This window comes from Idiotropiscis lumnitzeri, chromosome 16 (assembly GCF_059441095.1).
Source record: "Idiotropiscis lumnitzeri isolate Australia: NSW breed Sydney's pygmy pipehorse chromosome 16, RoL_Ilum_1.0, whole genome shotgun sequence".
In the NCBI taxonomy this organism is placed as follows: Eukaryota; Metazoa; Chordata; class Actinopteri; order Syngnathiformes; family Syngnathidae; genus Idiotropiscis; species Idiotropiscis lumnitzeri.
In genome coordinates this window covers 14201536-14225661 of record NC_142406.1, presented here as the reverse complement: position 1 = coordinate 14225661, position 24126 = coordinate 14201536, and the positions used below count along the sequence as shown (strand labels likewise).

At 43.4% G+C, this 24126-nt stretch overlaps 1 protein-coding gene across 1 annotated transcript in view; it reads right to left on the bottom strand.

Annotated features, from left to right (window-relative positions):
• The window catches only part of csmd2 (CUB and Sushi multiple domains 2), a 122401-nt gene that overhangs the window by 38280 nt on the left and 59995 nt on the right, over window positions 1–24126 (bottom strand). The window contains exons 10-32 of the mRNA XM_088318269.1: window positions 23689–23810; window positions 22874–22977; window positions 22190–22302; window positions 21106–21288; window positions 19266–19456; window positions 19063–19198; window positions 17559–17753; window positions 16715–16853; window positions 15663–15850; window positions 14901–15089; window positions 14558–14674; window positions 13770–13985; window positions 12941–13129; window positions 11938–12107; window positions 11692–11848; window positions 11417–11608; window positions 10786–10912; window positions 4385–4587; window positions 4046–4237; window positions 3520–3658; window positions 3159–3346; window positions 1063–1257; window positions 241–357 (exon numbers count right to left, since the gene is read on the bottom strand). Of these exons, the coding sequence (XP_088174395.1) occupies window positions 241–357; window positions 1063–1257; window positions 3159–3346; window positions 3520–3658; window positions 4046–4237; window positions 4385–4587; window positions 10786–10912; window positions 11417–11608; window positions 11692–11848; window positions 11938–12107; window positions 12941–13129; window positions 13770–13985; window positions 14558–14674; window positions 14901–15089; window positions 15663–15850; window positions 16715–16853; window positions 17559–17753; window positions 19063–19198; window positions 19266–19456; window positions 21106–21288; window positions 22190–22302; window positions 22874–22977; window positions 23689–23810 (3762 nt within the window). The remainder of the gene's footprint in view (window positions 1–240; window positions 358–1062; window positions 1258–3158; window positions 3347–3519; window positions 3659–4045; window positions 4238–4384; window positions 4588–10785; window positions 10913–11416; window positions 11609–11691; window positions 11849–11937; window positions 12108–12940; window positions 13130–13769; window positions 13986–14557; window positions 14675–14900; window positions 15090–15662; window positions 15851–16714; window positions 16854–17558; window positions 17754–19062; window positions 19199–19265; window positions 19457–21105; window positions 21289–22189; window positions 22303–22873; window positions 22978–23688; window positions 23811–24126) is intronic.

The window sequence follows — 24126 nt, the reverse complement described above, 5'->3', positions numbered from 1 at the left end:
GTGGAAAAGTAATCCATAAAAGATGGTATGTTGTGTTCAAGGAAATAGTAAAAATTTCACCCGAGTCATTTTTTAAAATCAGATACCACTCAAAATTGAAGGGAAACAGTTTAAGAAAACGCTCAATGAGGAGAGTTTTGAAAAGCAACCTGACTGTCATCAAATGGCTTCATGGAGAAAACTATCAAGGGCGTACGGATCTTGGCTTTTATCAACAATATATGTTGGAAATAAGTTTACCGTAATCTTGGGGAACTACCACAGAGTAAAGACAGATCGTTGCACTGCTGTAGTTGCCGGGGTAACCAGGAGACAGGACCACTCCTTCCAAGCCAGAGTACTGCCCACCACAGAGTGCTGAAAAGACAGACAAGATTGGCGAGATGACCAACATGAATATGGCAAGCAAAAAAAAAAAAAAATGGCCTGATTTTCTAATGTTTGCTAAATGACTTTTTCTTTTCCTATTCAGCTTTGGATGTAAGATGTCACTAGTGTGGGTTTATCAGGGTGAGCGAGGGTCAGTCATCAAATCGGTTTCCGTTTGCAAAAAAAAGTAAGCTACGTTTTATGCGGTGTATTTTGTTTTCTCACAGTACCACGATTGTAACGATAAATCGCAAACAGCCACCTGAACCCCTTGTGTGCCATCGACATCAATGGCCGTCAAATAAGTCTTTTTTTATTGGAGTGGGCGGAGAAAAGTGCTGGCCAACTTTGGTTTGCTCATTTGCCGTGAATCTAAAAAGAGTAACTATGGTCTTGGATGATCTATCACATTAATGTGTAAAACGTGGCGGAATGGAATTAAGAATATTTTTTGCTGTGAGATGAAAGAAGGTGGCCTAATCTTTCATATGGGTGTTTTAGTGTTGCCATAGAAAACAAAATACTCTGCAATCAGTCGGAATATGCTAAATTGGCTGGCACTTGAACGGTTCTCCTTTTTGAAAATGGCTGGCATTGAAAGAGTTAAGTGCCTGTTTACATGAGCTGAATCTATAAGCATTGCGACGGAATGTGTGTGTGTGCTCATGACTGTCTCCAGATGTCAGTGTTTACCAGTGCAGATGGGTTTGGGTTTGTTCCAGCTTGGCTTGCCATCTGCTCCCATGATGCATGTGAGGGTTTGTTCTCCCTCAAGTGTGTAGCCGCTGTCACAGTGGTAGGTGACAATGGAGCCCAGCTTGAGTTCGGTTCCCACCCGCGACCCATTGCGCACCAGACCCGGCTCGAAGCAAGACTCCCTGGGGTTCTCTGTTTGATAAGAGGTAACGAGTTGGAAAATCAGCCATGTTCAGCACATGTTGACATACAGTAAATGGAAGGGTTTGGACTTCTCCCAGTTTCCGTTTTTTTTTTTAAATTTTTTTGCAGCCCTTATGTATTTTTACTTCACTTCAGTGCTTTTCTATTTGAGTAAATCTCAGTGGCTGTCTTTTCGCCCAGCCCTTGAGAGCACCATCTCATCTACTGCCGCTGAAGGTATGTCTTTGGAAAAAGACAGACAGCTGATGGAGAGTGGCACTGGTCAGGGCCGAGGTTTGCTGAGTGCATACAACCGCTTCGCTCACAACTCTGTTGTGCATCGGAGTGGAGAGAACAATGCACATACACATGCCCGCAAGCACACTCACACACAAGTGTGCGGACACTATATCCAAACACACCATAAGTCACCATCTATAAGCGTGTAAGGAAGATTTATGACTCAATCTGTCACATAGTTCTCAGGTGAAGAAGACCCGCGTGAGAGGCCACCAGTTAATTCGGTATAATTCACATCCCTGATCTCAGACTTAAACACAGCTCACTTCCATTTGTGACTAATAACCCCCATGTGCATCTAAGCAAATCACGTCTGAGGCCCTGGCATGGGTTCCCTGTATCTTAACAGGGATTCTGTTACAATTCCCTCCTGTTCCACCGCCTGCAGTTCAGCTCGTTGGTGACTATGATGTTGATTGAATTCATTCAATCAATATTTAAATCACTCGCTTGATGGATTGGAATCAATCTAATAACATGGGTCTCAACCATTTTACGCTAGCAAGATCTCAGGTTGTCCCCCAGGCAAATGCTATCGGCAGGTCTAATCCTCTATTGTGGCTTTTTTTTTTTGATTAAACCTGCAAATAGCATCAACTAGCAACAGTTTGGTTGTTATCGATGGCTGAGGCAACAGTGCTAGTTGCAAAAGACTACTTTAACAAGAACAAGCATTTTTCTGGAACATTTATCCACGAAGAAGAAAAGTGTGAAAACTCATCCATTCAACCAACCCCCAAAAAATAAATAAATAAATAAAGAGATGTGATGGGACGTGAAGTGAAGTGAAAATGTGCCCAAGAGTGAATGAAGGAGACAGACGCCAAGAGTGAAGACACTTGTTTTGGTGAATGCCTGTTGATGTCATAGCGCGTTATTCAAATGTCATCCGGCCAAGGAACATTTTTGCCTACATATTTTTCATTCCCCATCAGACGCTGCCAGAGACATGGAAACAAAATGATTGCTTGGTAAACAGACCGACAGCACCTCCGGCAGATTTTGCAATTTTCAACGGCAGCCTGACCAAACACTCACTGGGTCTACTTGTCAACTTGCTCCTTGCTCACCAAATACCCGACCCGTAGCTCTATGGCCTTTTTGTGCCATTCTGTTTGCGCCAAGCTGGGGCGCTAATTCATATTTCATCTGCTAATTATTTACTAATGTTAAAAAAAAAAAAAAAAAAACTGTAAGGAGGAAACTGGAGCCTCAAACTGGGTCCACCTGCCAGAAGCAATGAAACACTTGGCATACTCATAAAGACTTAAGTAGCGTGTTAAAGTGCATTTAGAAAAGTTTTATTCCAAAAAAGTGAACGGCAAAAGTACATTCGCGGCACATTCATGTCTGGACAGTTCGGCAAACACAATTATCTACAGCTAGCTAACCTCTGAAACGGGCAAATCTTACGTGCTCTGTTGGAGGCAAAGCAAAGACCAAAAGAGCTTAAGCACGAGCGCAGCCACCTTTTTTTTGTCTTCACAATTCATCGATTTTGTCAGCCTCTAAGGGAGGCGTTGATCAATATTTCCTTCCGAGGAATCCCGTTCCCGCCAGACGAGTCCAAAAAAGGAAGTGAGAAAAAACAATGTACACAAAGCGCAAACCTGTGTACTGAAGCACAAATCCATTGCTGCTGAGGGAGGCATCGCTGCGGAAGGCCAGGAAGAGTGTGTTGGAGCTGCTCTCGATCCGATCGGGAACATCTGTGCCGTAAAAGCTTCCCAGCAAAGGGCTGAGGGAGTCTGGCCCATCATAGATATGTAAGAAGTCATAACTGGGCTCCAAGCTGAATCTGGTTGAATGAGAGAACATCATACTTGTAGATTTTGTAGTTTACTTGATAAAGCAACGAAACACAATTCAAATTGCACGTATATTGCAATTGATGAGACAGGAGTCAAAGGAGAGTCAAGATCTATCGCGGGCCACCGGAACATTGATATTCCGAGTGTCAATTGATCTTACTGGTTGAAGCTGAGGGCGATGACGTAGTCCTCCGTGACAGTAACAGTCCAGTCGCACTCCCTCCCATGCGGGTACGGTTCCGGATAATCCGGAGAGAGGATGAGCCCACTTGGACCGCTCAGGTCGCCTCCACACGGTGCTTTGAAGAGAAATTCAAACAATTAGGTCAAATGGAAATCGGACTAAATTGCAGCAATATTGGATCCCCCCCCCCAGAGCACCAATCATGATCACATCCCAAGACATTTATAGCTAGACTGTGTGTGTGTTGTTTGTGGAGAGGCTTTATAATCAGATATTGCAGTGACTGTCTCGGACACCATGTAATTGAATTTGCCACTGTGGATTCAGTTAATCTATCAGGGAACTGTTTCGTCTAACCCTTTCAGAAATCAGACAGGCCACATAGATAACACTTCAATCTTCAGGAACATTATCAAGTCTTGAACTTGCTAATCATACTCCTTATGTCATTATGTGCCACTGGTCACTTTGCATGCTGTGCTTGAAATGTTTTTTTTTGTACCTGTGCAAGTAGGAGGGTCTGGCTGCCAGAAGTAGCGACCACTGATTTCAGTGCAGGTGATTTTGTTGGCACCCTGCAGGTTGTAGCCGGGGTCACACTGGAAAACCACATGGTCCCCCGGTTCCCTGCTGTCACCACTGCGAGTCCCATTAGTCGGCATGCCCGGGTCATTGCACGAGGTGGCGGTAGAAACTGAAGGATCACGGGGAAAGTGAAAAGAAACCTCACTGAGATGAAAGCATGATTGCTGAAAAATATGTCAACCTTCAAGGATTCGTATTCTCTCTTTCAAGTAAAACTATCAAAATCCTTCTCTTTCATCAGAATCATGAGCCTCACCAGAGAACTGCACCGCGAAGCCTTGCTTGCTCGTGAAGAAGTCAGTGGTGAATTGCAGACTGATGGTATTGAAGGTGCTGTGAGCATCTGGCGGCAAAGCCGAGCCACTCAACTCCCTTAACGGCACCCCGCCATCCTGAGGCCCGTCCCAAATCCGAAGCACGTCATGGATCTCTTCGGTGTGGAAAACCAGGAAATGCAAACTAGGAAAGGAAACGGCACATGGAATACACGCTTAGCGGAAATATACCGTCCGTTTCTTGCTCATACAGAACATCCATTGAGAACTCATCGGAAACCAAAACCAGGCTTTGTCATCACCGCGATGGAACACCTGACAAAACGACTTTCGGCATATTTGTCATCATAATATCTCGAAAACAAACAAGCTCAACCACAATAACCTAGATTATAGTTAATAAACGCATTTTGTGATACTACAACGGTTTACCAAAACAAGTTGTGTGTTTAAAATAACAACAGACCTAAAGGCTGTTAAAAGAAGGGCAGGAAACAAGCAGAGGGACAAACAACGATTTTTTTAATATAGTCACAGACAGCAGATGCGGAGCATTCAATGCCTGTTTTGCGGTGTTAGTCAGGCAGCTACTTCAGCCCCCTACCGCTTAATTTTCAGTCTCTACATCAGAAAGATGCTGCTGTCAAAATATGTACTCTTCACTTCCACCAAAGACAGCTATCATCCAGCTGGATGTTACGAGCGAGCGAGATGTGAAAAGCGTGTGTTTGAGGGCGCAAAAAAAAAAAAAAAAAAAAAGTAGGCCAGGCTCAGTGCAGTGGATTCCAAACGGTATTTTCTATGGCTTGCGGTCTTGAACATGCGCAAGAAGAGTATTTACACAAACTGAACTGTCAATATTTAGTGATCATGCCTACTTAAGGATAAAAGTTTGATCTTTCTTTCTTTTTTCTTTTTTTTTTAAATATAAAGTATACAGCATGTCAGCCTCGGTAACAATCACGGCACATCTGTGCTGACTCATTCCTTTAAAAATAAATCAATAAACTCCAAAAAAAGGAGCCGTCCTGGGATGAGATGAGAAGACACAGGCAAATTATGTTGAGCTTGGCTGTTGGATGTAAATGAAGTGCCAGTCAAGTTGACACAACGTTCTCTCAAACGTTCTACCGGGCATCGTGAGTTCAATCGCAAATATTTACGACTAGCCAGCAGGGGGCATTTGTAACCACATGTGACATTGTGCTATTTGGGAAACATTTAAATACAGTAAAAGGTAATATTTTCAAATCTACCGTAAAACATGCGCGCACACAAGCAATGCAGTCTCTTTGAGCTTTGAAATGATGCATAAGAAAAACAGCAACCCGCTGATATGTTGACGTTTAGGAACAACTTCCTGCCGCGTTAGCATAATTGGTGTCAGAATCCGATTTCCACAGCGTGTGAGGCACGGGGCGGCAGCCCAGAGGCTACTCGGCAATGTTCTGCGAAGGCCAATACGGCACAAAAAAAACAAAACAAAAACGATTTGTCAATTTGTCATGATTGTGAACAAAGTTCATGTGAACCAAAAGAACGCCAAGAGGAGGAAATTGCATTCACACACAAACAAAACAAAAAAACGTTCATGGGGGATAATTTAAAGGGGAATGCACCGAAAACTCAGGCACATTCAACCATTAAGAATAAATGTCAATCTCAAAAAGGACGGGAGGTTCATGATTTCTTCTCTAATTACATCCATCAGATACGTAACAGCGACAAGTCTTCGTCAGTAAAAGATGAAAGCATGTTGATCTTCACTGGTGGCTCGAATGCCTCTCAGAAAAAGTAAGATAGGATGCGATATAGAAAAGCATCTTGGGATGCTCGCTCAGACGAGAGAGAATAATCAAATAAAATGGAACTTTTTCGCTTGCCCTACAAAGCTATTTACGTGATTGCACTCTCTGATGCCTCAAGCATGCAGCAGGACACGATAAGCTTACCAAATATATTCATGTACAAATCAAGGACGACGCGTTCCCATAGACTTTGTTAAAAAAAAAAGGGAAGTCATTGCGGAAGAGTCAAACTTGAGGTTGTAGTGGCTTCGGATGAATCCAGAATGTACGGTTATAAATTTGGTCTATTCATATTCTCTGTGTTTTTTTTTTTTTTTTAACTCATTCGCTACCGTTGACGGCTAAATACGTCAAAGATCCATTTTTTTTTTCTTTTACTGGGCTGGTAGTGAATGAGTGAATTTATAAGGAGCATTTTGAGCAAAAGTGTATATATGGGGCGCTTTAAATATAAGTATCGTATAGGTGGGTTATATTTCTTTATCAAGCCTTATAATGAGTTACCCAAGATGACGAGAAACGGTTGAGTCACCAGACGTCTGTGAAAGCTAAAATCGAGAAAAAAAACACACAGTCGATTGATCCGTCCTTCCATCCAAACCGCCTATCCCGACGAGGGTCCCCGGGCATGCTATCTAGACCGATGTGCTAACCCAGTCGGCCACTGGTATTAGCGGCCTAATTTTTGTTCCTTTTCGCAAGCTCCTTTGGTTTTGTACAATTGCGCGTGCACTTTTTGTGAATGTCCGTCCCTTGCTTTTTGCTAATGTTTTTTTGTTATACTGTATTTTGTGTGTACTTTGGTTAATAAATCTTGTCCATCCTTATCTCTGTCTGCATTTTATGAAATACACCCCCCCCCCCCACACACACACAAACCTAACAGTGCACATGCTTTCGTTTCAAGATGACCTTCAGGACTGCCAAACTTTATACGGCATTATATTCTATTATATACATAAGGGCTTTGGTGTCATATTTCTACAAGCCTGACTCAGATGTGTTCAACTCCAATTTGATGTTCATGTTTGCTCCGGACACAGATAATTGGATGTGCTGTGGAGAAGAGCAACATACTTTGATTTGTCATTTGGCGTGCAAATCGCAGAATAATAGAAAGTTAGCTAATGAAAGCTTATAGCGCACGGTTTTATTCTTCTACGCATGTCCACCTCTTAATGCGATAAAACAGGTCAATCAAGTGTCACGCGTTGACACTAAGGAGAAGAGATAGGCAAGGATGCAATTTATTGGGTCGCTTTTGATTCGGCTTGAACTGCTTTGTATTCATATGAGAGGAACAGAGAGAGAATTGGAGAGCGCGATGAATACAAAACAGTCAAGCTGCAATTGCCAATTCTGCGGGGGGACTCGCTAGGTGTGTGCGTGCAGATGATTAAATGTAGGACAATGTACATGCGTGTGTGCGTTTGGATAAAATGTTAAATAACAGATGTTAACACATAGCTAACTATATACACATTCTGAAGGCAATGTAGCCCATTTCATTTGCCTGTCTGTGTGATACAAGTTACAAATGACATTACAGGACGGGGAGAATTAAATAAGTTCAAACGCTGTCGTGTTATTAACCCCTCCGCTTCTAAACTTAACTACGCCATTCCTAAATTGGTGGCCATGACAGAGGAAAATAACGGATAATTCCTGCTGCCTGACTGTCTTGCAGACAGTAGCATTAAAAAAGCAGGCCGTCAAAAGCTAAATCTGAGCCATCACTGGTTAAATGACACGAGTGTCGCAGAAAGAAGGGCACAGCGCTGGTGTCTTCCCAAATGTTAAGCGGCCGCTGGCATCGTTTTCAGACATGAAGGAAGCCAAAACAAAACATCTGTCTGACATAATCCTTTTAAGGCACCCTACGCTCGGTGTCCTTTTTAAAACAAGTAGCCCCGTCCTAAATAGATACCGTAACATCAGACACGCCTCTTCTATTTTTATCAACAATTTAAGTCCGACATTTTTATCTTTGCCGTTTGTTTTTATTTATTGCTTCATACAGCACTTTCAGTGAACCGCGCTTAAGTGCCGAACAAATAAAGTTGGATTAGATTCGATAGCACTAATAATGGAAATAAGCAAACACTGAGCGCAACATCATATCGCCTCCATTACAGCATATAAAAACACATTCAGTCCGGTTCAAACAAGTGCTTGTACGGAGGCAACATGTTGCTGCTTGCGGACCGATTGATTTCCTCCGGAAGCAGGTTTCTTAATGATATAATTCGACTACTGTTTCCTTGAAGTTGGCTAACAACAAAAATATTAATCACATCCTCTGCTAAGCTTTACTAAACATCAAACAGACCTTTTGCTGCACCTCAAAAAAAAGAATCAAACAAATGAAAAAAAAATGCACCTTGCACAAGCGCTGTGTACTCATAAAATAGTGCCGAGTGTTCCTCTTGGGGCGGACACCATCAATACCGACAAGTGAATCTTGTCAATAGTCCCGGTGGGATTATCACTCACGATCGAAAAAAACCCCCAAAAACATCACCGTGCCAAAATGAATCATGTATTTCTATTGTGTGATTAAATGATTCGCGTGATGCAAGACAACTTATGGAATAATCAGAATATCTGGTCAAAATTCATTCTTTATGCCACTAATCCTTTTTATCTATTCCATCTGACACAATGAGAGGCAGGCAACACTCTGGAAGAATCCCAAGATAGTATATTGCTCTTTTCTTTCCAATTTCATTGAATCTAAAACACAATATGTATTTATTTTCTTCCACTATATGAAGAAAGCCTGAGTGTACAGAAAGAACAACACTCAAAAGCCCACAACAATCACGCTGTGGGGCGATGATTCCAACCGCAGAGAGTATTTCTCAAATCAGAGGGCCACTTTCTTTCTCTATGACGGTAATCGGCGAAATAGTTCACTGAAGGTCCGTTGCTTCAATTACGGTTTATTTCGACATATTGTAACTTGAATGGTGTGCCTCCCCTCCCGCCAGTGCTCTTCTCTCCATCAAGTCAGGATATTTTTAAAAGGTTCGCCGTCGTTCTGCACAACGCTCGGTTTTCTCCCTGAGCTCGAATTTTTTGACGTGAAGTGCGCTACCTTCAGCTATGCCATTTGACAAATGTATCGCATGTTCTTCTCAATAATGAATCCTGCAGGTAGGTTCAAAGCCATGTACTGTATGTGAAGAAGGCCTATGTATGACAGCGGAATGTCAGGGAATTGGAGGCGCCGAACCCACTAATGAACATTTACAAAGAAGGTGAGGGATCCAAAGATGGTGCGTGCAAAATCTGTGTAGGATGTAAATGCAATAGCCCAGCCAATGGCGTAAAGAAATAAGCATTGTAGAAGGAGAGAAAACATACAAAGCAGGTTGGGGTATTTACGTGCTTCTCTGCAGTAACTCTTATAACAAAAACTCAAGTCATACATTTCAGTCATACACAAGCTGAGATAACCGACAATGGTCTTAACATGTTTCCGGTCTATTCTTCCAATTGACCGGAGAATAAAGTTAAAACTACATTTCAGGCACACCGGCACTGTCTTGTTAAGAATGCACATTCAAATGATTCCTTTGTAAGCTTCATTGTGAGCCCAAATTGTATATTTCACACAACCTTTAAGAGCTGCTTTGAAGAGGTACCAAAAGCATTGCCAGGACAGGCAAGCAAATTAGATTTGTTTGAAAGATGCACAGCAGCACGTAAATTCATGTTGAGTAAATGATAAAACTAATGATCACATGAGGGCTATCCAGATGTATGTTTGCCATTGGAGCAGTTTTCATTTCACCTATTTTTTTCATAAATAATAAAATTTTTATCTATCCCCCCAGTCACTTTAGGTGTGCCCCAAGGCTCTGTCCTGGGACTCCTGCTGTTCATCATCGACTTCCTCTCGCTTGGCACTATTTTCCATAAATTAAATTGTCACCCAGCTCAACCAAATCGAAATCATCCTAGTTGACAGCTTAACATCTTAGTCGGTCACTCTTTCGTCTCACTTTACATATCGGTTATGAGTCTGGGTGTCATCCTCAACCGCACACTATCATTCCACTTACACAACATCAAAAGCTATCCTGGTCCAAAGTCTAGTTATTTCCCGTCGTCATTATTGCTACTTTCCTCTCTTTGGCAAGTCCCTAAATATGATGCAAATGGTCCAGAACTTTGCCCGCACGCCTCGATATCCAAACACAATCCTCTGAACACATTCGTCCCCATCTTCCAGGAACTTCACTGGCTCTCAGTCTCCTTCTACTTTACACCTTCAAGACCATTCACAACATTGATAAACACGACTGTACGTCCTCGTATAATGTTCTTCACAAGTGAGTCTTTTTTTTTTTTTTTTTAAATATACAATCCAAGACAAGCAATCCATGGTGGTATTTCTTCCGCCTAGAAGGACGTCAACTCTAGGCCAATAGAAGCTCGGAGGTGATTGATGACAGCCTGTGTGAGTGATGCATTCCATTGCACAAATGGAAGTAGATTGAACGGAAGCCAAGATCGTAATCAAACTAGTAGTGAGTCCACCAAGGGAAAACAAAGAGCATTGTTCAAACCTAATAGTGCTTCCTGGAGCAGCCTCGATAGTCCAGACGCAGTGCAGGTTGTGTTCATACGGCGCTGGGTACCCTGGAGACAGGATACGACCAGTGGGCTCCTCCTTAATTGTTCCCCCACATTCAGCTAGAAAGAGAAAGAAACAAGTAGTTTGTTCATATTTCACATGCCATCTCATCTGACAAGAAGAACACAAGTGCTGTTTCACTGGGAGCATAATTCATACTGAACACAAATGGAGAGTGCAAAATGATAACAATTATGGGATGAGAACAGGACAATTGCACTAATATTCAGCAGCCACCTATCAGCGAGACACAAAGATGACAATAAATTGGCAGAATAATGAAGCTGAAATAATAGAATATAGAGACTAGTAATAAAGGAGAAGGACCATCTGAGAGAGGACTATACATTTATTGAACACTGACAAATACACCTTATAATTAATTATTCACTGCCTCAGCAGTTTATTTCAGAGCCAGAGGGCCCAAACACCAAATATCAAGCATTTAATAACTCCAACCGTGGAATTGTGACTAGACCTTTGCCTGAGGATCACCAGCCACACATCTTGGCAAATAAAGCCGAACATTTCCAAGCAGGACGAATGATGATGATGTGACTCACCGACACAAAGTGGCAAGGGGCTGTCCCACGCCCTTCTCTCCCCCCTCAGGCAAGTGAGAGCTTCAGGGCCTTTCAGTGTGTACCCGGGTTCACAGCTGTAGGACACACTGCTCCCTGCAAAATGACCCTTGTCTTCTCGCTTGTAGCCAAACTGGGGGATACCGGGATCTTCACATTTCACCAGCTCAAAGCCTTTGGGGTGGGGGAGTCAGAAAAAGCCTCACATACTGTGTGCAACCGGGTTGAGGGTGAGAGAGAGAGAGATTGTTACTCACTGGTGAAGTGTAGCTCAAAGCCTTTACTCGTATTATCTGCATTGGTGATGAACTCCAGCCACATAGAGCTCGAGGTGGAGTTCAGGGTTATGTCGAGCATTTCATTGCCTGTAAACACGCCGAGCAGGCGAGCCGAATTACTGCTGCCATCGAACACCTGAAAAGTGACGCAATAGGGGAGGGGGGGGGATCTTTATTAAGAAACAAGCAAACACACGTGGAGGAAAACGCCTTCCCGTCTCTCACTTTGAGTTTGTCGTCCTCTTCCAATCGGAAGTCTCGCGCTCGGAGCTGGATACCTTTGCCCGGCTGCGTTTGGATGGAGTAAATGCACTCGTGGTTGTTGCCGTAGTAACCGGGGTAGTTGGGGGAGAGAAGCACCCCTTGCATGCCAGTCACGGAGGAGCCACATTCAGCTAGAGAGAAAGAGAAGATCGACAGGACGGCGGGAACGGGGGGGAGGTGATGGTTTTGGAGAGAGCAGAAGGCATGTCAATCGCTATATGATTGTAACTCAGCACATCAACTTTGTATTTATTCTCTCATACATAGGGAAATGAGTGGCGGTGGATGAGATGAGGAATGCGGTCAGAGTCCATAACGGAATGTTGAGTGGTGCATCAACATAATCGCAGTGCAATCTGACGATGATTAACACTCATTTTAGCTAAAAAATATAATAAAGTCTCGCCCACTGCCGGAGAGAATGAAGAAATGCAAAATGTGTAGAATGACTTCAGGAGTGATGAAATTGCTGCCTGACAATTGTTCTCAAAGTCCAAGACACATGGCAATGTATTGGCATTGAACACTGCAAGAGGTGTGTTAGGAAATTTCCAGGACCCCTGTGACAAAAAGGGGATTTCACACCCAAACAATTATTTTTTCTCGTCAACCATCGTTTTTCCTCATTCGGTGGGTGTGCGTGAGAAGAAGAGTCTCCACAGGACAACTGATCACTGTTCACAATGCTCTGGGTATCCCACAGGTCCTAGCTGACAAGAATATTGCTGTGCTGGAGAAATTTCAATCAAAAAAGCTGTGGGTACCAATATTTGAGAGTCAAACTCGCAACTATAGAGCCTTGGCGAAGAACAGTAAGACTTGTATAAACTGTCGAGCACAATTTGGAAACAAGGAAGCCAATGCCAGCTGAAGGCATCCTCCATTTTCATTCCAGTAAAATTAAATCATTATGAAATGGTGTAAGGGGGTGACGGAAGCTAAAATAAAGTATGTGACCACCTACCAACACACCTTGGTAGAGGGGAGCTCCAGACCCGCCTCCTACCCCCTAAGCACACCACTCTTGCTGGACCTTCAAGTCTGTAACCAGGGAAACAGGAAAAGATGAGGGCATCTCCCACGCCATACTGGAGGCCCTTTCTGGTACTGTAGGGTGGGATTCCCGGATCTTCACATGGTTCCAGATCATATTCTGGAACACAAATAGCACAAAGCCATCAACTTATTAGTCCGAAAAAAATGTACATGGGAAAAGTGATGATCCTGAAAACACTGCAATGTACTACCACAATGATAAAAATATTCTTAAAGGACTAACTCTTTGACAGTAACATCAAAACCGAATAATTTCAGTGCTAATTTGAATGAATACAATAGATTTTGTTTTGCTGTGTAATACAGAGGGTATGTAAATATAGTTAGCGATCGCCAATTTTACTCGACTGAGCTGCGTTTACAATCAAAGGCTCATGCAAGAATAATTGGGGGTCCTCAATCCTGTTCCACCAGGACCAGGGTCCTGCCTGTTTTCCATCTCTCCCTGCTGCAAAACACCTGAGTCAAATGATCAAATTATCAGCGAGGTCTGCAGAAGCTAGATAACAATGCTGATTATTTGAATCGGGTGTGTTGCACCACGAAGAGATGGAAAACAGGCAGGACACCGGCGCTCGAGGAACAGGATTGAAGATCGCCGATTTAAGGCTCACATACACTAAATGGACACTTGAGAAACAGATTTTTTTATGGAGTGGGAACTGGATTATACTTCACCAATGTAGGTGGGAGTGGCAAGTATTTACAATGCGTCGAATCATGCAAGCCAAGCTCACCAGAGAACGTGATGTTGAAGCCCTCGTACGAAACGGAGAAGTCCGAGAGGAAGCGGATCTGAGCCGTGTAGTTGCCAAACAGCCCGGCGCTTAGAGGTGGAGGCAACGTGGAGCCTGTCAATCTCCACAGGGGCTGCGAGAAGCTGCCGTTCTCTGTCACCAACAAGTGGTCGTGAGGGCTCTCCAGATGAAACGTGTGGAAGTTAAACTGGACACCTTAAAAGGCATGAGGAAAAAAAAATCTCAGTGGTAAAAATGTCTTTTTTTCGTATGGTAGCTTTGTCCGCTGGTTTCGACTTATACACTTAACATTCACAATTCCTTTTTTGTATTGGACAAAGGTTGACTAGTAAGTCACAAGTTAACCACGTATAAAGTCAAAACAAATCTAACGCTTTTGTATTTTGTTACGTTGCATTTCCCATCGAAAGTGACTGCCTGTTGCGATAAGTGTGTCATTTTCTATTCTTCTATTTTTACAAGCTGAAATATCACGGGAAAATTCACCAATAGATTTCTACAAACATATCATGGCCACGAGCATCTGAAAAAAAAAAAAAGAAAAAAGTCGGTGTCGATTTGATGCTCGCCCTATTCCAACAGGGACATGACTAGCGAGCCTTCCCCTGGTGCCGTAGCCCTAGGCCAGCCTATCGGTGCTGCTCTCTTACATAATGACAGCTTGTTCGGCGACGCATAAAGGCCACTTAAGATGGGAGGGAGATGACATTGTAAGGTAAATGGATTCTGACTGCTATAACAAGTCGACACAGAATTCGACTGCTCACCTTTGCCATGCGAGGTCTCGATTATCCAAGTGCAGTTGAGATTGTGCGGGTAAAAGTCTGGGAAGCCAGGGGACAGGATGGTGCCAAAGTTGCCCTGGATGTAACCCCCGCACAGGGCTGGTGTCAAAAAGACAAATGGGAAGAGCACAATGTGCACGAGGAAGAGAAATGAATACAGATAGGTGAGTGTTTAAAAGGACAAATGCTGGACGAGGAAAACGATAAAAATCCTATTTTCGTTTCAGGGTTATTATAGGAAACGAAAACTAACGGAATATCAAAAACTAAAATAAAAAATTCGGCATGCAACTCTCGATTTTTAGGTCACCGTTCTGGAGCGTACCATCGCAGCTAGGCAGCGGGCGGCTCCACTGAAAGTTGGGTTCACATTCCAGAGGCTCTGGATCACTGAGCGTATACCCTGCGTCACAGCTAAATGTCACCAGAGCGCCCACATAGAAATCATTTCCGTGTCGCAGTCCGTTGACGGGTATGCCCGGGTCCACGCAGTGATCTGACTGCAGCTGCAAGGCTGCACAGACGAGACGCAAACAAGCACAAAATATTAACAGACGTGCAGAAAAACCAGGCTAATTCCCTGAATTTCATGAGGTCAGTAAGAGGGCAACAGATATTTAAATGCAGCAGTTTTTCCTTTTTTTTTATTTAAAAGCAGCCTTGATTAATTATTTACCGGAGCATCCTTTATTTTATTTTTTCGACAAACCAATGAGAAGTTTTAGTCCTATTCTCCACTCCACAATGTTTCCGCATGAGTGGGGCTCAAAGTAAATTATTCATGCTGTGCAAAGATTTACCTACAGTGGAACTGCAAAGGGATATTGCTGTGAGCCCAACACGATGAAATGAAGAGAATCAGGTGGCCAATTGTGTAAGTACGCAAGAGTATATTTGACTGATTTAGCACCTCATGTACTTTCCCAATTCTCCATGTTCCAACAGGAACTTCTGTATTTAAGAGACAGGGGGACTGAGTTCACCTCTTATTGCGGCTTGGATCTAATTTGGGTCTGCCTAAGGCATATGAGATCCTCTCAGGGGGCGTCGCCTTTATAATAGCAAGTTCAACAAGGCAAGTTCTTACTTTCGTAGCGTATTCGGAAGCCGATGTCGGAGTGACTCTTGTCAGTGGAGAAGAGCAGATACAAGAAGCTGGAGGTACTGATGAGAAACTGAGGAACTTGAGTGCCCTGGTAACTTCCAATCAGCGGCGAGGAGGGAAAACGACCATCTCGGACCTCCAGGACATCATAGTTGACCTCAGTGCGGAACCTTGAGGGTGAGGAAACGGATGGAAATAATGCGCAAGGTTGATTTGGACAAAACTTCCAAAAAGAGCCAGACCAGTTGAATTATTCACAATTGATTTATTTTAAGGCATTTGGCATGTTTCCCTTGAGCGTGTTTGTGCGACACTCGTGCGTGTCCACGTTCCTAGTTTGCCTCCTCCTTTTGCAAGCCGAGGCACTTTATCTTCAAAAGACTCCGAATAAATTGCTGTGACTCGGAGCTGTGTTATCTAAATGAAGTGTTTTGTGATATTTTATTGATGCTACATAAAAATGATAGACGAACAAACATTTATGTTGGATTCATTTTTCATGGCGTGCTATCGAGGCAAGCGATGAGGACATGAGGATGAGCCTTGGTGAAACGCTAATGTTGCGTTTGATCCCACAACTCTCTCTCTGGCTCTCTTTCTCTCTCTCTCTCTCACACGCGCCGTCGCTGTCTCTCACTCTCGCACACAACGATCGCAACAGATTACATTCTCCCATCTTTCTGCTGCCCCCTGACAGGCGCTTGCATAGAAAATGCATGCACAACTACTTGACGGGCTTCTTTGTGTGAACGTGGGTTCCTTTTAGTGTAAGAATGTGGCGATCCCTCAGGGATCGAGTATCATGTAAAGGGATCAAATACTTATGAGGGCTTATTCAATAAAACATTCCATCCTAGTTGAGCGGGGGGGGGTATATTTTAAGTGCATTACACGGACGGCTTTGCCCCCTAGAAAGGGGTCACAAACACAAGAATACGAGTTGAGTCAAAATGAAAATAAAAATTTTTTTTTTTTTTTTAAATCCCGAAATGCAGGAATTAGCGCGTGATGACGCGGCAGCATGGGTTACTCACTTGTCGAAGATGATCTTGATGGGGTAGCCTGGAGGAGCTTCAATGATCCATTCACAGTTAAGAGCCTCTTTATAGAGTTCTGGCCAGCCTGGAGAGAGGATGATCCCTGTGGGAGCCTTCAACTCTCCTCCACAGGGGGCTACAAGAAAGAAACACAAGACAGAGCAGATCGAGATAGAATTAGGCACGTCATCGCCAGATAATATATGAAAGGCCCAGCTCATCCCATTTTTTTTGTTTTACTGCAAATATAAATTAGTGACAGTTCACTTCAAGGTTAACCATTTCCCCAAGGAACATGACCCTTTTGCACATTAAACATGCCTGCCAATGCTTTCCACCATCATCAATTAGAGAAAAGTGAACATCACGTAATAAGACACTCGCGCGTTCTTTCTTAGTGCCTATTTTGAACCAGAACTAACAAATAAAAACCTTCCTCTGTTTCCGGCGCCCCTGCAAAATGGGATGTGGAGGCGCCCTGATGGCAGCAAAGCCTGCCCTCTTTGCTCGCCTTACAAGAGCTCAGGCTTGTTTTGTTTTTTTGTGCCCCTCCTTTCTTTTTATCTGCGAAAACGGGGCGCTGTAGTCTGGTCCATTTCATTGCCCGCTGTGGTACAGCCACAATAAAGCTATTCTGATTTTGATACATGCCCTTAGATACAGCCACCCCAATATAGTGAAAGACATCGATAAAATACACAACATGAAAACGCACAGTGATGTAATAGGCTACTCTGGTACACTGAAAGGAAATTCCATGATTTCATAAGGTGTCACGAACAGCGAACATTATCAATCACCTTCAGTTGCAATACAAGCATTTTGATCATAGATCTCTCACCTTCGCATCGCGGAACAGCATTGTCCCACACCACATTGCCATCCTTGAGGATGCAGGATATGGTTTGCGAGCCATGGGTCTTAACAAATCCCTCCTCACACAGGAAGGAGATGGAACTTCCCAGTTGAAGACTTTCACCAAATCGCTTCCCATTCACCGGGACTCCTGGGTCGGGGCACTCATTGTGGCGAAATGCTACAATTAAGTGCAAAGGGGAAGAGTGTAAGAAAAAAAAAAAGACATATTGCATGTTTGGATGAAACCACTAGATGTTGTATGATGTGGATTATGTTGCAGAAGTCTCATCTCTAAACAAAAATTTGCTTGTTGTGATGTTTTGAAATAAATCAAAGCAGAATTGAGGAGTTTAGACGGCGGAGACACACAAGCAGTCACAAGAGTCAAAACCCCGGAACAAAGGCAAGTCACCCAATACATCACCTGCGCTACTTTCACACTAACTCTTAGCCATACTTGCAGCTAGGTGACATGTAGGTGTTGATGAATCCCCCACATGGATCCATTGAACCCAAACAGAGTGTGAGCCACACATCGTCCATCATGCTGTTATTTATAAACACAGCCAAAATGGTCTCACTGCAGTTTGGTGCTTCCTTAATTAATGTAAATGATGGGGGCGGGGCGAGACCATCTTGCAGTCTGACGACATTGTCCTCCGGAACTAAGCTGCACCTTCAATTGACAGCTCCTGTCACCAGGCTGTATTGGTTATATAGTCACCCCTTACAACTTTCTCATTATAATGCATGAGCTGCCATGTGGGTTTCACGATGCCATCCCTTTCTGAGCGGGGGATGATTTGTGTTGCCTTTCGTATGCGTTAAGGTCGGAATGATTTTGAAAATTGTTGCGAGGGATATAACTTTGAATGGAATGAACACCCACCAGCTGGTTTGTTTGTCGACCAATTGAATGGGACCTTAACCCTAAACCCGAATCCTAATGCTATAAAGTCACATCTGTCTTACTTTCATGACTTAGGCATTCATATTTTGGAATTTAATGTTCAGGCGCATTACATACTTGTGCATATGCAATGACTGCAACATTCCTGCGGCGGGGAAAAAAAAAAAGCACTATAGCACAGTATATCCGTGAAACTGGTTTACTAAACCCATCTGGATAAATCCTCAGAAGTCAGTGGCGACCCAGAATAGAATATAATGAGCACTGCTGCAATGTGTTTGTCGGCTAAGGATTCTTCCTCTTTGTTCTAGATTTATTTAAAAGTCAAGCCTCTGTACAGACAAAAAAGACAGGGAGTTTGTCATTTTCTCTGAGTCACTTGCAGTGCGAGTGTGCGAAGATGATGTCGCAGAGGTAGAGGAGTTGGTGGGAGATAGGTGGCTCATTGTTATAACACATGATTTATGGGTCTAATTTGCATATGCATCGGCAAGTATAACATCTCAAATATAAAACATTACTTTCAGCCAGGCTTTGCGGTAAATCTTTAATACGGCTTATCACCTTTGATACTTACTCGTAAAAGTGATGTTAAAGCCTCTGTTAGTGTATGTGTGGTCAGTCAAGAACTCCAGGCGAGCGACATGGGCACTGGTCGTGATGGGAGGCGGGAGAACGTCACCAGAGAAGGTGCCCAGAATGGGTGACTCAGCCTGGAAAGAGACCAAGAAAGACTGTCAGACTGAAACGTTTAGAATTGAGAAATCGAGAGTCAAGTACCTTGCCCCCGTCCTTAATGGAGAGGAAGTCAAATTGTTTCTCCATGCTCAGGTCGTTGAAAGCCAGATTGATTCGACTTTCCGGGTTGGTTATGATCAGCCAAACGCAGTGCATGTTGTTGCCGTATTCTTGCGGGTAGTTTGGGGACAACAGCACCCCCGAGGGTGTGGTGAAGTTGAAGAAACAGGAAACTGCAGAACAGTAAGTGAACAAAAATGAATGAACCAAAAAAAAAATTTTTATTAAAAAAAAAAAAAGGGGGAGCTTTAAAACATAATTATATTAGTGAGTTAGATAGTAAACGTAGCAGTAAAAAGGTAACGGGACAGGAATAAAAGAATAATAATTATGGTGCCCAATCATCTGGAAACTACTGAATGAAAGCAACGAAGGACATTTGCTAAAATCGAGTTATTTGACTTCATTTTTCAACCATTCAATTAGTATTTCACTATGCCGACATTAGATACATATTTGAGCTCTGGCAAACTCCTGCTTGCGGAAGGTCACATTATCAAGAGTGATGTCTCCAGGACAATTTGTCTTTGCGTGGGAAAAGTCAAGCGATGTTGCCTCAGAAACAGTATTTGCAAAACTATGTAGCGACAGAGAATGTTCCGTGGCATAAATGCCAACAGTGGGGTGCCTAAAATAGCAACAGCACTGGTGAAGATGAGGCTCCGTCAGTGTTCATTTGTGTAATGATGAAAATGCGCCCTTGGTCACTGCACAACGTATGGGCAGTGAACGAGTTTTGCGAAGCTGATTTTATCTTCATTGGCACTGCTGCGTGTGAGTTACAAAAATATATCTCCATTGTGAACTAAAATTAAATTACAAATGTCCATCCATTCCATTCTCTTTGTTATCCGAGGTCGAGTCACGGGGGAAGCCCAGACTTCTCTCTCCCCAAGCACTTTGTAAACCTCTTCCAGGAGGATCCTGAGGTGTTCCCATGCCAGCTGGTAGATTTAGTCTCCCCAGCGTGTCCTGGGTCATCCTCGAGGCCTCCTCCCAGTGGGACATGCCCACACCAAGGAGGCGTCCAGTTGGCATCCTGGCAAGATGCCCGAGCCACATCATCTGGCTCCTCTCAATGCAGAGGAGCAGCGGCCCAACTCTGAGCCCCTCCCGGATGACCGAGCATCTCACCTTATCTCTAAGGGAGAGCCCCGACACCCTGCGGCGGAAGCGGATTTCACCCGCTTGTGTACCGCATCTTTTTCTTTCAGTCACGACCCACAGCTTGTGACCGTAGGTGAGTGTAGGAACGTAGCTCGATTGGTAAATTGAGGGTTTCGCTTTCCGACTCCGCTCCCTCTTCACCACGACTGACCATTACAGAGTCAGCATCACTGCAGATGCTGTAAAGATCCGCCTGTCAATCTCACGGTCCAGCCTCCCATCACTCGTAAACAAGACCCCAGGATACTTAAACTCCTCCCCTTGGGGCAGGATCTCATCTCCTACTTGTCGAGCACATTTCTTCGACTGAGGACCATGGTCTCAGACTCATCCGCGAATCGCTCCGGTGACAAATGTTTATCGCGATAATACAGATTACCGAACAGAATGCTACGTCATCGGCAATAAAACGACGGGAAGGATTTGCATGGTCGGCTCTTTGTTCCCTTTACCTCCCTCTGTTTCACTTTCCTGGAGATAATTGGAAAATAAACCAGCATATAGTTTCCAAATTCACATTGGTTCTCTGCACACTGCGGAGATAATCCAACCATTCATTATGCAACAACCCTGCGCTCATCCGCACCCGGCATGCATATTCATGCGCACAATTTCTCTGTGTTCATGCGAAAACATGCGCAAAGCAAGAACTTACAAACGCAGCTGGGTTTCTTGGCGGACCACTGGTTGTTCTTCTGGCAGGTGATGTTTTTCTTTCCCACCAGCTCAAAGGCAGGCAAACACTCAAAGTACAGCCTGTCCCCATGACGGAAACCAGTCCCCTCTCGTTTACCGTAAGCGGGGATGCCCGGGTCACCACAGCTGCCTTGGTCGATTTCTGTTAGAAATACATTAAACACACGCCCGACGAAAGATTTAAAGTTAAATGCAGTTACACTAAAAGTGTTGGGTCTGTAAAACTTTATTTATATAGCACATTTCACAACAGGTGGAGCCGTAATAAGCATTGACGTACATTTCCGATGAAAATTTGGAACTCGGAATGCTGTACTGTGTTTGAACGACAGCCAAACTAACAGAAACATTGCAAAGCCAGTCGAATTCTGCGTAAAATTGCAATGCAACCAGGAATACAAATACCCTCATTGACTATGTGTTTGTCTATGATTATTTTTTTTTGGGTGCCTCTGTGTACATTGTGTCAAGTATAAACAATATTTGCTTGTTATGAATAAGGGAAAGGCCGTAATGGCATACTTGCTACCCATGTCTGTTTGGCTTTACAGAACTACCCAAGCGTTCTAATGGGCTCTCAAATTCACATTACTGTCAACAACACAATAGATGAGATCTCGTAAGGCAGAGAATGACAAAAGGGTGTTATTTGCCTAATACTGGGATGGATCCGGAAGTCTGGGAAAGTGTGAATATGTGTACGGCACTTTATCAGTAAATCGTATTGATCGGGTTTAGAAACAAGTGACGATGAAAATTAGACTTCAGAGTTGAAGGAATTCAAAGCATATCGTCCCCTTCATTAAGCAGAACTCATTGTTTTAATTACATTTGCTTTCTGCATACTGTTCCACTTTCTGGGTTATTTTTACTGATGAAAAACAAACATCTGTGGGCCAGGGAGACGACATGCGATGCAGCTAATGGTAAACCGATTCACTCTTGCACCGCGTGACCTTGATCACCCTTTAGGCAAAATAAGAGAGTTAACTTTATTTACGTTTACATCCGACAATGACCACTTTACAATGCACGCTTCTCACCTTCGTAAGACACCTTGAAGCCCAGCGAGCCACTGGTATCATCCGTTTTGAAATTGAGCCACATCTGGTGACTGGTACTGACCACAAGGTCCGGCGTGCTCGTACCTGACAGGCTAATAAAAGCATTGATTTATTCTTATTGCTTATCTTCATCCTCTGACATTATATGTTGAATAAAAAAAGAAAAAGAAAAACATGATCTCGAAGGAAAACCCAGTCTTTGATCTAAGCAAGATGGGGGAAAAAAATGGGAAAATAAATTCAAAACAGTTGGGGCTAGGTTAGTGTGAAATGGAGTCACGATCAGTCAGTAGCACAGAAGTAATTTGCTCCAATCTGCATAGCAATTTCTAATTAGTCGGGAATTCCAATGTGAAGAGGAAGTGATTAAGGGTTCCAATTTGAGTGATAGCAATTGGAAGGTTGTTGAAATATAAAGGAGTCTGTGTCTGATGATGGTCTCCTGCAATTTACATGTGCCATTGCATCAAGAGTTGGGATCGAGGTGCAGATGCATTACCCTTGCCAAAATCAAAATAAATAATAGAAACAAAGGTTTACAGAATCCTAGGGGAAAAAAAAAATTAAATTGGATTCTGAATGGAATGTGTCAAACAAAACACAATTTATTACATATCCAGAAGCAGAGACAAGTCAGAAAAGTGGGTCAGAGGCGTCACTCACACATGAAAGATGGTCTTCTGGTCGCCCACCACATCGCCATCACCCACCGTCAGCGTGTCATAGCCACGCTCCAGGTCAAAATCCTCAAAAGTCAGCTTGATCACCTAGACAACATTGAGGACTGTGATGAGACCAATTTAAATAGCAGATGCTCATGAAATATATCTGACAGGGGCCTTTGCGTCTGTCTCTTCTTTTCTCCTCACATCTTCCATTACCGCCACCCGGCCGCCATCGGTTTCTAGTAGAGATTCATTCATCCTTTTGACCGTCATGAGGTTCAACGCAAACATACTCACAAAGCACCCGCTAGCCTCTGTTACACTTGCAGAACAAAGGCAGAAACAGTTTACATTCAGTAAGGCTCTATTAAGGAATATCTGTGAGGCTGGGTGGCCTTTGCAGTGGTTGTAACACCTGATAGCCAGAATACTCGCAAAATATTCCCATCTTATTTTTTTATTTTTAGGTTTTTATCCTCTCCTCAACACAAGTGGCTCAAACAAGTCCATTTGTCTCCGATTGGCCTGTTTCCTTATCCTCCTTTTCCCTTCTTCCTTATTCCTAAAGAATCAACGTCATGTGGTGAGCAAGGACAGCCTCCAAATCATATCGTAGCAAAACCATGATATGATTCAGGTACGTAAGGGAATGTTTTAAGCTCCTTTAGAGAGGTCCAGATATATTAGGCAGCACCTTTTAATTAGAATTGCTGTTGAACACCTGATAGACCCCCGGAAAACTGCGAAGACGGAAGCAGCCAGATTCAAACCCCACAGAGATGCTTGCATTTATTTTTTTTAATGGATTCCTACCTTCGATGTGTCTGTCGCAGTGATGACCCAAGTGCAGTTAGCATTGTTGTCGTATTGGACCGGGTAGTTTGGCGATGTCATGACACCACTAGGTCCTCTGAATTGTCCTCCACACATTGGCGCTAAAAGAAGACAGTTGGGGGCGGGAGGGATGCATTGGCTCATATGCATTCTGAGTACATTCAGCCTTTGTCACGCTGGAAACAATAGCGATCAGCAGTAGGTTAGAAATTCCTCAAGTTTGCACTCTGATACTTCTTGACCTAAGCGTGGCCTTCGATAAAGTTAATCATAAAAGCCTTCAGTTCACTCGGTAGCGGTTAGGCCTTGGAGGCACATTTCTAAATTGGATTCCTCACAATCGTATTAGTGCATCATTATCTGGTACTCGTGGTTAAGTTGAATCAGCTCCATACGGACTCCCTCAGTGGTTAATTC